Source organism: Astatotilapia calliptera, chromosome 9 (genome assembly GCF_964374335.1).
Source record: "Astatotilapia calliptera chromosome 9, fAstCal68.1, whole genome shotgun sequence".
NCBI classification, from domain to species: Eukaryota; Metazoa; Chordata; class Actinopteri; order Cichliformes; family Cichlidae; genus Astatotilapia; species Astatotilapia calliptera.
In genome coordinates this window covers 11071477-11086653 of record NC_137430.1, presented here as the reverse complement: position 1 = coordinate 11086653, position 15177 = coordinate 11071477, and the positions used below count along the sequence as shown (strand labels likewise).

The following is a 15177-nucleotide window of genomic DNA, read 5'->3' as shown; positions in this document are numbered from 1 at the left end:
AAGAACAATTAAAATCACGTCTCATCAAGCGGCGAGGCTCTCCTTGCACATGCTGTTCCAGTGATTTCCTAGACCTGTGCATACAGATTGTGTTTAACTGCAGTGGACGATTTTATATGAAAATATATCACTGGAGCAGAAAAATGCAACACATGCATTATTAAAAGGCAAAACTGTTTGTGGTAAACTTTCCTACCAAAGCAAAACAACTGCTTTAATCCTCCCCAGACTTGCACTAAACTCTGCAGTGCTCAGAGGGAGCATGATAACATAAAAAAATCCCTCTATTTTCAACATACACACATGGAAATTGAATATAGGAGGAATGAGCGTCCAGCTTATACAAGACGATGACTTGTAGGGATAACAGAGCAGACATGGAGCTACTGTAAGCCGGGACTGCACGGAGGCAACTGGGCTACAGCACTGCAGGATCAGATAAAAAGCTTTATGATGCTTTGCCTGTAATGAAAAACAGCTTTACTAAACAGTGATGGTGGTGGAGTGTAAAGGACTCACCTTTGAAGAAGACAAACTTGCCCTCGCTGTTCTCATAGACTGCGTCTATCTTGGGCGGCAGGCCTCTCCAGAACATTCGGATGGGCATGGGGTATCCCTGCATTACAGAGTTATCTTTCACCCGCCAAAACCAGTGGTCCTGAAAGGGAACAGAGGACTATGTTAGGAATAAATGAGAACCTTTAAAGGTCTGACACACAGATTGTCAGAGGTAGAATATACCCTTAGAAGTTGAAAGCATGATGTCTGCCGTCATCCTATAAAGGCCTTTTTGGCAAAAAACCCCAACAAAAAACCCAACAAAAAGCCCGCTTAGCGAAGATTTAGCTTTCCTCTTTCAGTGCAGCAGCAATCACAGGAAGAATCCAGTGTGTTCTAGAGAATAAGACGCACGCATGTGTGAAAAACATCATCAGAAGACCAAGTAGGAAAAAATGCACATGAATGTTTCTAAGATCCCAAACAACACGCTGCCCTGATCTAAGAACAGAAACAAACTACAGCTATAAGGAATTTCTGCATATAGTGACACAGCTGGCAGTGAATCTATCTGATACGCTGAATTCAGGCCAGCGCCTTGCTTTGCTGCTCATGCAACAAAGCCTGCTGGTGACAGCCGTGATGCTTTTAAGACACACATGTGCTTTCTCAGGTTGTCTGGAAAGCCTCGGCGACTGTCGCTACACATGCAGAGCCTGAAGAACATGCTGGGAAAACCATCAAGTAACAGGGGCAAAAGTGATAGTCAGGAGCTTTATGAGGACCCAAGGGGCTGACTTCTTTTTTTTTTTGGGGCGGGGGGACAAGTGGAAGGTGTGTCTTTTTGATGTTGGATGAAACTTGATGACAGAGGGAGCCGGGGAGAGACACAGCTGCAAAAGCCATTAGGACTCAGAAAGATGTCCCACCCTTTGGCAATGAATGGCCAATTGCACCTCCTTAACACGCTGGGCGCTCGGGCCAAAAAAGCCCGACCTCGTAGCGAGGGATGCAGGGGAGACAGCACATCATCGCACCCTGCCTCATTCACAGCGAAAGCTAAATAAACAGCCAATTTATCAAAGACTCTCTGCACAGCTCTCTTTCTCTCTCTTTGTCTAATCCAATTGTTTCTCTGGGACTCTGCACTCTCCCTGGACTCGTCCTCCTCTTTCTTTTCATTTCCCCCTTGTCTCTCATTCCAGTTCCTCTGCTTTTTCCTCTCCTCTCCCACTCTCGCTCCACACCTACTGCCTCCATAGATTTCAGTTGTTCAGCATTTTCTTCTGTACGCGGCCCGGCCGAGTAATTGAAAACAGATCAAAACTGTGAAATCCGAGCCATTTGAGTCCTTTTGACTTTATAAAAAGGGAAAATGTTCTTTCTCCCGCCTGCCCCAACTTCCCACTCCCACTCTGAAAACAAAGCTCGGGCGACTTGTAGAAAATTTCAGCAGGCGCTTCTCAATTACAGGAACGTTCAGAATAATCAGAGCGAGTTCAGTCTTAGCGAAAGATGGAAATATCACACCGCTCTCCGCTTTGAGGAAAAGGGCGGTACCGAGTTTATCAAGTATACAGTCTCGTGGCACATGACGATGCATTCAGAGCGATGAGGCTGAATTCAAATCTGGTTTCTACAGGAATATAAATTCTGCCCTCCTGGATAAATAAAAAAAATCTGGTTCTACCGATGAGTTTTTGTGCTGAGGAAAGTTTGCGAAGCGGATCCCAAACTGCCTCGCCGACAGCTGAACCGAGTGTTTTGTTGGCAAAATCAATACTGCACAACACACTGGTGTACTGCATGAAGTACCTGACCTGCTGAGCTGACAAATCAACAAAACACACACACACACACGATGGAGAGCACTTTGCACTTCATTAATTCTGAAATGAACAGGTATCTGTTTAGCGCATTAATTCATGAGGATTCTGCCGCAAGATGACTGGCAAATAATCATTACACAGAGACACCAATCAGCAATCCCGACTAAAACCGTGTGCCTAATTAATGCTCGGATCCTCCTCGTTCCACCTTAACAGCTCTGAACCACCGCAGCATTGACACCTGACCTGTGGGAATATCTTTTGGTGTCTGCTACTAGTAGGGGTGGGGAAGATTATTGATGACTGATAGATTCAACAAACAAAACAGCCTCAAGTATCACTTGAGATTTAAAGTGGCGCAAAATACTAAAATGAGGCGCAAATCAGCCATAACATTACACTGAATGACTACAAAGAGGCGAAACAACAACAGAGTGAAGCCAAATGTGCCCAGACAGCCAAAAAAACTCGAAATGACTACAAAGAGATGCAAAAAAATCATAAAAGTGACACCAAAAAATGAGAAAGAAATGCAAAAGAACAAAAAAATGCAATAACATGTACAGAAATCCAAGACAATTGCATATGTAGGCAAAATGATTAGTAAAGCGTGCAAGTGAACAAAGTTACACAAAAAGATGCAAAACAGCCATAAAATGACAACCAAGTGACACAAAATGACCACAAAGAGAACACAACAACAACAACAACACCAGCAAAGTGGCGTCAGACGTGTACAGAGATCCAGACAATCATAATAAGACCAGCGATGCAAACGACCATAAAATCACAACATAAAATGGTAACCAAGTGACACGAGACGATTAGAAAGCGAGGGGCAAAAAAACGATTACAGAGATTCAAAACAACTCAGCATCACTAATCTTTGTGAGCCGAGCTGAAACACACTGGTGTGAATTACACTACGCGTTCACACGCCGACCCTTCACAGCGGCATGCTGGGTACATGACTCAATCAGACTCTTAGAAAGTTCGAGGCTGATGACTTACAGACTTTGCCCCGACGTAAAGCGCCAACACAGGAATGAAAAACAAGAACACGGCACATTTAAGAAGTGACTCAAATCGTTGAACACTGCATAAATACTTATCAATCAATGAAAATGAAAAGAACCGGCGTGAAATCTTTCTGCAAAGGACAAAAGAGCAAGTAGACCGCCCTGTTATTAGCAAAGAACAACAAGTGGAGACAATGAAGCTATTCCGAGAGATCAACGCTTTTTTGAATTTGTTGTGTAAAAATGAGGTTAAACCTAAAAACCTCGACACCCACGTCAGCCCCGGGTAAGCATCTGCTGCCGCCTTTTGTGTTTATGTGCTGAGAGAAGAGGTGAGAATATGACAGGCAGTGATATCTGGATGACAGCCGCGTTGACCTCTCACTCGTCTAACACGACGCACGCACTCGGCTTGAGTCGTCAGCAGAGCACGGGTGCAAATATTTCAGACGGATGAGGATTAAGGTCACAGTTATCTATCTGCTGAAGTCTACTCTGTTCGCTGAGGAACTGAACTCTAGAAGATTTTTCTTAAATACATGTGCGCTGATGCATTTTGTACACCTTCTACATGGAAATGGAAATGGGGAGGTTTCCATCTCGCTGCAGGGCAACCTGCTAGTGACAAATAAAAGCTGTTTCATTCATTCATTTCATACATGTGCTCAAGGCCAAGAAGCAAGACTGCAGGGACGTAACTGTAACTGCTGTAAATAATGAAGCGCGACCTTCATCAGCGCAACAAAACACGGCAGCTTTCACTTCTCAACCTGCAGCTCTTTCTTTCCGTTAGATTTTAATTCTAATACGCCAGCTTTACAGTTCATCTTTGTGGGGACATTTTCCAATCCAATAAATGTCAGCGTGGCGCTCTGTGCACGATGTAAGCCTCCATCCCCAAAGTCAAGAGTGCAGAACGGTGTTTAGCAGCTCCGGCATCAAACTGCCAAAATGACTGGCTGTGTTATCAGTTTCTGCAATTTTATACTCTGAAATAAACTTCAGTCGTATTTTTTAGAGAACAAAAAGTGATTTCATGGGAAACAACAATTGCAACTGTTTATTTTAACTAGGTGTGTTTATGTTTCGGGAAAAACTATGTCATCATGGGGAAATTTGCCGCTGCTAAAAAGGCTAAAAAGCAGGGGTGTCAAACATAAGGCCCAGGGACTAGAATTGGCCGAGCAATGGCTATAATGGAAAATACGATGGATGGCATAAATTTGTACCTGTATTTGCTACACCAAAGATAGAATAGATAAACCACAGAATGACTTTCTGCTTAGTGAGCAGAACTTTTTCTATAATTTTATGCAAAAAAGCTGAGATGTGCTGTTAAAATTACACATTTTCATCTTATATTAAGATATCACAGGGATTAAATTAGTAGTTAAATGTCTGTAGGTTGACAGAAAGTCAAGTTTCACTCCTCTTGTCCAACCTGAGATCAAAGTGGGCTGTACGTGGCCCCTTGATATAAAATAAGTTTGACATTCCTGCTCTGAAGCACTTAGGTACCAATCTCACAGGAGGACATTAAACATATGGTAAGAGAAAAGGATCAGAGAGTTAGCTTAGCTTAACATAAAGATTAGAAAATGGGCAAGCGGCCGGCACATTTCAAACTGGAATGTGGGTACAGATTAAAACAAATGATAACACATAACACATTATTAAGTGAAATTCAGAGGTGCTGGTAGGGGGTTTGTTACCTTTGAGCATGCCCAAGCTGGCTGCTTCCCCCCTGCTTCTCATCTTTCTGCTCAGTTAAACTAAGCTAAGCTAATCACCCAGAGGCTTTAGATTAAAATTAGACACGAGAGTGGTGTTCAGCTTTTCATCTCTCTTTCTCTTTGAATTCTCAGGACACCTGAAAAAGAAGTCTTACAATTGTCCAAAAACTGAATTGGTGGCATTAAAAATCCACTCCAGACGTGCGCTATTTTTGGACTCTCTCTCTCTCTTGCTTTTCATTCCACTGCTCAAAAAGATATTAAGAAGACACGACAGCTTACTGCCCATTTGGCAACTGCTTTCTCATTAATGGATGTCATAGTCAAGGAGCGTGGCTCCGGCATCGGCAATCCTGAACAGCGAGGCGCCCCGCGGCAGAATCCCCTGCTCTATATCTGTCCACACGAAGGAAGGAAGTGTCCCTCAGTGAGTGGGCGAGAGGGGTGGTAGTTTCCATTTATTATATGTCTATATAACGGGCAACGCACCAATAATGGAAGCTAGAGTAGATGAAAGCATTAGTGTGTCGAGTGTTGGGTGGAAGCTTATATATAGACCTGTAGGGGAAAAAACGTATACCTGCATGTGGGCACAACAAAAGGCTCTAATCCTGTCCGTGTAATGCAGCTACAAGTGTCCGAACATAATGAGTCACTGTTAAACGACAGCAGAGACATAGTGGGTGAAATGAATTTGGAGATTTAAACTATCACCTAACAAGAGCTACAACAATTTCTATAGCACCGCTTTCACAGAGAGGTTTTACTGAACAGTGAGCTTTAATAAAAAAAATTAGCTTTAGGGATAAAAACTACTTTGGGAAAAAAAGAAACCTTATAGCACAAAGAAAAGCATGAGCACAGTAATTTCCCTTTTTGTAATCCTTGCATCCTTGTTTTGAATTCTTGCTCCATAAAGGCAATACTGCAGCTATAAGAAAAGCATGTTGTAGGGAATGTTTAGTTAAAATCCTCAAATCCCTGTTTGGATTTTCTGCCTCTAAAAACTGACAAGACAGCAGTGAGCCATAAACCCAAATCCAAACTTTAATTATGATGTCTGAGACTCCATCCATATTTTACTACAATCCAAGCCTGATGGGAATTGAATGAACTCCTGGAAACTTTTTTTTGGTCTGCTTGTTGTCAGACAGCATAAGCGTCACACGCGGGCACGTTTGCGGTACAGCGGGAAAAAACTGGTTGCAATTAAAGCCCGAGAAAGCACTCTTCACCAGTGTACGCATGCATATACATGAATGTGTGTGCTGCTTCCAGCTCCGGTGGGAGAGCATATGGCCTGCGGGTTCACAGAAAGTTGAACCTGAAGTGGCTGCGACCATAAAACAACAGTAACTTTGTAGCTTTACGGGGCATTTACCGTTGACACTGGATCTGTGAAGTCATCGGTGAACCCCGGGTGACCCCGTGTCACCTCACTAGGAAAGAAAAATGAGCCACCGTAAAAAAACCACCTTTAACAAGCATGACTCCCGGCCTGGCTGTGTAGATTAATGTTAACCCGTATAAATCAGACATCTTTCAGCACTGCTTGAAAGACTAGTCTATCCCAGCATTCTTTATAACAAGGACTTCTGCGTCATAAAGAGCCACAATCAGGGCGTCTCAGCCCTGAATGTTACTCATCGATCCTGAATCTGTAACGTTACGTGAAAGTGGAACATTTTTCCCAGCGAGTCTTTGATAATCTGCTCTCCGTTTTAAATTCACAGGTGGAACATGTGAATATTTTCTAAAAACAGAAACCTCTGTCTCTGCACGGCAACGTTGTCGCTCTTGATTCACTGTTTTCTGCTGCTGTTTTAGTGCCACTCGTTAAGAATACCTGTTCTGTGAGCATCTGAAGGTCTAGAACAGCAAAAATATTTGATGAGTATCCGACAGCAATCATCCAAATATCCTGGTTTGATAAGAGATGTTCCGTATACAAACCTGTAGCCTCCTATATGTTTTAAAACAGAATACTTGCGATATCCAAAGTTTCGACATACATCCTCATCAGAGTTCTGCCCTGAATGATCATTTTAAATACAACAATACTTTTTCCTGCAGCCTATTTTTCCTTTTGCAGAGCAGCGGGTCCATGTGAAAAGAAATCCAAGCTCTGAATTGCTCTAACAATGAGCTGCAAAAGCCTACTATGATGCATATCAACAATGAAATTGCACTGAAAACCCCACTGCTCCCAGTGAATTTCACCAGATCACCTTCACTTTAAAGCTCCCTACTTTACATTGCTGGACCACCTGTCAGGGGCGGCGGGACCGCTGAGATCTCTGCTATAATGACTTGGCATCGACTGGCCTTTGGTTTTCCAAAACAATCAAGCTGGGATGGTGAATACAACCCAGTTATGCGGGGCCAAATGGACCCGCAGAGCAAAGTAACCAAGCAAGGAATCAATCGAACAATCAAGTAAAGAACAAATCAGCCTTGTGAAGTTAAAAACCCCCTGAAAACTCAGCGAGCCATCGCTGCAGCCAGTCTGTAAACTCGTGCGTGTACATTGGCTGGTTCTGAAGGGAATTTATCAGAGTCCGGAGTAATCCAAACATCTCTAATTATGATTCCAGATAAACTGTTTTACAGTTGGGCAGCTTCATCTACCAGGAGGAAAGAGGCGTTAACACGATACGTCAGTCTGCTCGCAGAAAGTTGGCAAAATACTCACTGAGAATCAAGAAATATTAGGACCACCTGCTCCTCCAGAAAAGCACACTTGGAGATGGAATCCAAGTCAAACCCGTGCTCCCTTATTCATTTCACTTCACTAAACACACTTGATTCACGGGCTGAGACGCAGATTACTCTAAGGGGAGAACAAATCATCATGACTCTGATATTGCTGGTGGTCTTAACGATGTGAACACAGTGGATTTACAGCTACGCTTACATGTGTTCTGCAAATCTTTCCCCTTCGCTCCCCGGGATGTTTAGGAAAATGTGAGGCGGTGCCAGCGAAACGCTGAAAGCCAACAAAATAATGGAAGCACCATGCCAATTTAACATAAGTGGATGCCCACTTAAGCCGAGCAATTACAGGTTCCCCTGCTTATTTAGCACACTATCATTAACTAAGACAAATTGCAAACATGATGTCTTTTGCATACGGGTTGTTTTTCAAGCACTGTGCACATAAGCTATCATACATCACAGCTTTACGTTACAGAGTTTGTGAATTATGAAACAATTGATAATACAGTGCTTAATAGAAAAGTGACGGGACTAAGCCAAATGATGCGTAACAAAACAAGGCTGCAGTGTACAGATGAGCAGCAAGTGCGACACAAAAGAAACAGCTGAAATATGACTTCATCAAAATGCTCCTTATCGTTTTAATATCTGTTTGCTAAAATGGGCTCTCTCCCCACAAACCATCACATCTCTGCAGGTCCATTGCATCCTGGAGAACTATTGGAACATACAATAATAAAAATGATTCTTTTATTTTGAAAGTGTAAATATAAGTAAATAAATCCTAGCAATACACAAAAATGAAATCAATACAAAAAATTACTGAGCAAAGGGTTTAGGCTAAAACTTTAGCTTATTACACTTACAGCCTTTTATAACAGGTATTCATTTATAAATAACTGGACATTATTAACTTCAGCTTATTGTTATTATTATCTATATAACTAGGAAGCTCATTCTCCTTCTCCTGACGATACTTTAAAGATATAACACATTTTGGGATCACCTTAGCAGAAGGCATCGACAATATCATTTCCTAAATGTTGCCAGCATAAACAAAGGCAGTAAAATTTTAGCCTCATTTAAAGATAAAAGCCATTTTTACAAAAGTTTGACCTTATTTGACCTTGAAGAAGAGGTCAGAGGTCCAAGGTGACATGGCATTTAGAATCAGCATAGATCATCACCTGTATGTTGTCAATGCAAACAATGGCAGGTTTCAATAGTTCCAAATAGCATTATTATCACTTTGACCTTCAGATTAATCTATTGGCTTTAAAGGAGATGTCAGAGGTCAAATGTGACATGCTATTTTAAATCTGTCAACAGTACTTACTATATGCTGACAATATACACCACACTAAGAATCGTACTTTCTAAGTTACGAGCCTTTTTGTCAGTTTTCCACCAATAAATCGTGAGGATGAGCTTGAAGATGTCGGTGGATGGAAGCCAAATTTTAGCATGACCCCCTCTACACCCCTACAAAGTTCTAGCAGAATTCATTCACAATGTTCGGAGCTATCGTGTGTCCTCATCACAACTGCCAAGGACGTTTACCCCTTTTACAGAAATACATCTTTCCAATATTTACACTGACCCCTGCCTTTTAAACATACTAGTGTCTAATTTTAAAGAGCCTCTAGAAGCAGATTCTTTTGTGCTTTACACATCTTCAGCACAGTGCTGAGATCAACAATATCCTACAATTGTAAGGTGTGAGTTATATGAAATGGTTGGCTCATAACAATAAAATCATGACATCCCTTGTTTTAGGTCCTCACAGTAAAGCAGGGGAGCACATACACAGCATCCTTCCACCAAGGCTGAAAATTCACTCAACACCGAGCATCAATAGAGTCTCTTGATCCAGAAGAATCCAGGTTTGTGTCTGAAACCTTCTTGTGAATATAAGGATGATTTCTCACCTCACTGTTTTTTTCCCATTTTAATTGATATTTAATTGTAATAAATAAATATAGTCTGTGGGTCAAGCCCCACCTCTGCAAAACTGTTGTTTCTGAATAATAATTTTTCAATAATCCTGAATCTTGCAAACAAACTAAACCAATCACATAACCTCTTTGGCAAAGGTAAATATATAGGTAGCCATAAATTTAAAAAAAAAAAAAAAAATATTCATGTAGACTGTGTTGGATTGTAGTGTTATTTTATGCCATGTTATACCCCGAATTAAAGATTGTGAATTATTATGTAGATTAGTTTGCATTATTCTCCTGAATTAGAAGAAGCTGATAACTATTGCATTAGCTAAACTGATTTGCATTACATTAAACTGCTGACAAGTTGTGAATGAATGACATTGCTTTATGATGCATTATACTGCTGAGTTATAAGAAATACTGTTCACAGAGAGTTATTGTCTTATTTGTCTGATTAGAAGAGAACAGAATATGCTGGAGTTTTCTGCCCCATCTCAGCAGGAGCAGAGAAACAGGGAGCCAAGGTCGTAGCTTAGGCGCTGTGTGAGAGAAAGCATGTAAATGTTTAGGCTTTTTATGATAAGGTGGAGGCACCAGAGGCTATAAAAGTTTGAGCAATGCTCCACCATTTTGAGATTTTGAGGCTGTCTGCATCAGTGTCCATCTCCCACGCGTGTGTTCATTAAAATCATCGTTTGACTCAACCCGACCGGACCAGTGTTGTTATTGTGGTTTTTTCTCTTGTTTCCATCCCCAATTTTGAACCTTAACAACTGAGAAAAAACAATGCTTGGATATATAAACAGATTAGATATAAACAATATCAAAGTCATGCTTGAGACGACCAATGTGATAAATTAAGACCAGGAAACTTCTGCAGCAGTGAACCACATTTTAATTTCAGACGCTGGGATCACTGGGACAGATATTTAGAGCCTTTCTCCTTCACTTCCTAAAGTCATAAAACATTTGGCTGATTGCTGAACATCTTTTTTATCTCAGCACTACCTCTGAGCTCTGTAGACATCCCATGATCCTCATCACTCCATCAGGACAGGCTGTTGCCCTGGGAGTAATGAAGGCTGACAGTAGCTGCTGCTGCAGGCACCATGTGAAAGAGAGAGGCTGGACTAGACTACTGTGACAAGCAGGTATTGTTTCCACAGCCAAACCAGGCTCAGTGTGGGCTTCCAGTCTAATTTTGGGTAAATATCCTTACAGGCAGCAGCTTCAGCTCCACGAGTCCTTTTTTTTTAATTTATTTTTTGAGTCAACAAGAAGAAAGTTGCAGCGAGGGGTGCAGAGAGGACGAAAACTGGTTTTACTCTGGCTCCACAAGTCTCTTATTTAACCAATGAATACTGTCTACTTATATCCACAGAAAATACAGTCACACTCACATAAAGCATTAGAGGCACTCTTTCTCCTTTCTGTGGAGAACACAGGACAGCTTTGTGCAGCCCCAGGGTTTTTCTCTGTTCCTTACTGCATGTTGCCAAGGTCTCGCTCTCACAAGCTAAGACCAAGGATAAAGATGTGTGTTTTTTCTCTTGTACTGGAATGAAAACCAAGCTGAGCTTCTCTAGAGAAGGAGAAACTGTATTCTACTGTGCACTGCATGCCTTTCCTTCTTTGTAAATTCTAGTTCAATAGACCCCAAGTTAACTAGGAAGTCTTCCTTCAGACATAATAGCCTCTTTAATAATGGGATAAAATACAGAGGCAACAGCTTCAAGAGAACAGAACAGGTTCCACAGTATTTCCACAAGCTAGAACCGCACTGTGAAACTGTGAAATAACTTATATTACCATCAAGTGAAGTTTTTCCACACTATGCACATGCCAAACATGAAGCAGAATAACAGAAAAAGCTCTTATTTAGGTAATAATATTTAGATAATCCTCCAAACTTACAGCAATTTATTCTGCATGTAACTACAACCCAACTTTAAAAAACAAAACCAAAAAAGTAGCTGATGATAACAAGCAGGATGCAATCAATTTAAAATCATGTATATATTAGATCCTATTATATGTACTATTGTGTATTAAACGATTACACATTTTATATTACACAGATTTATAATACATATTTACAATATTGTTGTTTCAAATGGAGATTATATCCTCAAAGCTAAACTTTGTCAATATCTGTTTAATCCAATTAGATAAAGTTTTCTACTTCAGTTATTTCGTGCTGCAAAATGAGATTGTTGAGCATGCTAACACTGACCTTATGACCTGTCATGAATCCTACCATAAGACCGAGCCGGGCTGCTATCAGTCTGAAATTGAGCCCTCTTGTTAGTAGGATTCCCAGTGTATTTTCATGTATTTATTATTAATTGTGTTTTCATATATTTAATAAAATATTTATCACAATTTTTCTCTGTTGGTCTTTATTAAGACTAACAGAGATGGACTGTAGGGCCAGGTTGTTCTTGTGTTGGTGTTATCAGCTAGTCAAGTTATGTATTACACCCAGACGTATGGTGCAGGGATGAAGTCTCTTCTAGCTCAGTGGTGATTTGGACTGGGAACAATGATTTCTGTGCTCCCACACAGCTAAGAGATCCAGGCTATTGGTAAAAGAAAAAAACAGCTCTTGGGTTAAAAACTTGAGATTGCTGGAAACAAACCAAACGTGAAGAGCCCCTAGCTTTGTTGTGATATCACATGCTGTTGTTTTACCTTGAAGACGAACATCTCCCTTCTCAGTATGGCCAGGGTGTTGAAGCCTCCATCGCAGATGTTGGGTTTAGCATTGGGCTGCGACGGTCGCGTAGGCAGCATTGGGAGTTGCGTCTGCCTGTCTTGTTTACGAGGGTCCGAAGGAGGATGGGAGCGAGGAGAGGGCGCCGTTGGCAAAGGCTTGGTGGGCTGGGGGAGTTTATCGGGCGGCCCTGCGGGGAGTCAGAGAAATACATCTTATACGTCTCCGCAACATGTTGTTTTGCTTTTTCATTACTTCACCAGTTGAAGCTAACCAGCACTCTGATCTTGCAGGAGAAACGAATGTTCAAGCCAAGTTTGGTGGTGCCACTTGGAAAAACAACAACAAACAAACAAAGGTAAGAAGTGATGAAGGCTGCCAACGAGGACTCAACAAAGATATGAGAGAGAAAGGAGTCCACGGATAAACAAGATGAGGTCAGTGGGTAGAAATCAGTGGGTAGATGTTAACGCTGCCAAGTTTAGAGATTCAGCTTAGCAAAGCATAATATCATACGCTATAAAGACACAAAAAAACATCAGAGCAGAATTAGGTTTAATAAATGTAGATCATGTGATTTCATGCCAAATTCATGAATTACTGTACGTGATAAAGGGAAAGGAGTTATGCACACTGAGGCAGTGGCTAATAACAAATGGGCGTTGCCTATGAATAACGCATGACGCTGCATGATTAACGCACTCTGTGACTGTAAGGGGATGAGGTGCAGACAGACTGAGGAAGACAAGACTGTGACAAGACTAACGCTTGTTCCATGGTACTGCGCCTGTGTCACGTTTGCGCAGGTATTTGCCTGCGCAGAGCTTTCTAGAGTTGTTTTCAACCTGTGCTAACGAGATCCCGTGCAGACTTCCAAAGATAGAAAATTGCAGTCTTAAAAGTACAGACGCTCATTTCACGTCAGCTCTTTGTGCTTATAATTTTGCTGACTGATTGGACCAACAATAACACCACATACTTGGCACGCTAGCCTCTATCTGGCAGCAGACGCTTTCTGCAGGTAGACGTTTCAATCCGTACATCCCTACAGTCTGCCAACAGAGACCAATATTCAGCCCATAACGTGACAGAAAGACCTCACCTTAATCAGATAAAATGTATGATTTTAATGGCCTTCCATTCTTTCAGCAGACGTTCACAGACTTGCAGAATCAATGCCAAGGCCCACTGAAGCTGTCCTGGCAACATATAGTGGCTACTTAGACATTTTACGTTGGCTCTTCCTTTAATGTGTCATCCATCTGTAGTTGACAAACCAGACAATCGCAGGATTAAGCCATCACCCAGTCCACAAAACTGATCAGCGGGTCTACACGAGAGTGATTCCATTCACTGACTGAAGTTAATCCCCTGAAATACATCCCAGATTAGTGGAGCCAAAGTACTCTGAAGTTATGTAAGCATGGGGGAGATTCACAGTCAGATGGACGTGTAAACAAACAGGCAAATGTGTACTTGCAGCTACATTGTGGTAAACCGACGACAAGAAAAGATAAACGCAGCTTTTTTTGGGGGCAGATTTTGGCTCTTTTGGTCACCCTGTAATTTCAGCATCTGGCTGTTGTTAATTTACTGGAGATGTCCAGGTGGCCCACGTGTTACACCAGTACTGTGGTGACTGGCTGGACCAATCAGCTAATTCCACCGATCTGTGCACTTGAAACAGGAATCTAATCAGCGAACTCTGTGGGTGGGAGTGGGAGACAAACTTCCCACACTTACAGATATTAGTGGAACACAGATGAAAACCAGCAATGCAGCCTAAGAACAAAGGAGCTGGAGAGCCTTTATAACCACAGAATTCATTCATGAACCACTCGTAGTTCACGTTCATATTGCTGATCTGTTTGGATTTAAATAAATACTGTGTATTATGTAAAACACTCAACACAAAAAGTTCAGACATTTTTCATAGTGCATGTCTGAGGTACTTATTTTATTTTTAGTGGGCTACATACTGAATTTAGAGCACAGAAAGAAAAAAAAAATCAATCCTATCACACTAGTATCGATCCGATACTGATACCAGCATGAGTATCGATACTATTGATATTTGGCTCGATTTGCATCATGGTTTCACCTTCTCATGTTGCAATTCCCTGACCACTACCTCAGCTGCTGCTGACCTCTCATCCCTACTACTAAAGCCATTAGCAGGATGTGAAGAGATGTAAGTGCAGAAACAGGAGGCCTGTGTGACAGAGAAACTTCAGAAGTATTACGTGACAGTCATGGTGGAGTAGTAAAGGATAGTGTTATTGCTGTAGCTGACTCCAGGGTCACTACTGATATGTTAGCCAATCTATGTGGACATACCAACTAGCAATGTGGATATGCTGACGCCTGTTTTTAGCATGCTAGTGTGGTTAAAGATATAAATGTGCAAAGAGTGAACATATACAGAAAATGAGAATATCAATATTGGAGTGTTTTATTGTTCATAATGGAATTATGACACAGGCTAATGGTCATGGTTTAAAAGGAAAAATATCAAACAAAGATTTAACGAGGCCTAAAAGATAAGACATGTGAGACTTTTAAAATTTAATGCAGCTCTTGTTGGGCATCCGGCCATTTAGAAGTTTAAGGCAGATTTACCCTTTAGTTATTTATGTAAAATTAGATTTAGCTCATTTTGTTTTCTTTAAAAGGTCCTAAAAATATAAACTCCAGCCCAACTTTTAAATCATGTTTACTGTTTGAGGG

General features: G+C 41.3%; 1 protein-coding gene across 2 annotated transcripts in view; it reads right to left on the bottom strand.

Moving 5' to 3' along the window:
• Positions 1-15177, bottom strand: part of mmp16a (matrix metallopeptidase 16a (membrane-inserted)) — a 75575-nt gene that overhangs the window by 9640 nt on the left and 50758 nt on the right. For both annotated transcript variants that reach the window (XM_026179200.2, XM_026179201.2), the window contains 2 exons: positions 12429-12640; positions 520-658 (listed from right to left, as the gene is read on the bottom strand). In XM_026179200.2, the coding sequence (XP_026034985.1) occupies positions 520-658; positions 12429-12640 (351 nt within the window). The remainder of the gene's footprint in view (positions 1-519; positions 659-12428; positions 12641-15177) is intronic.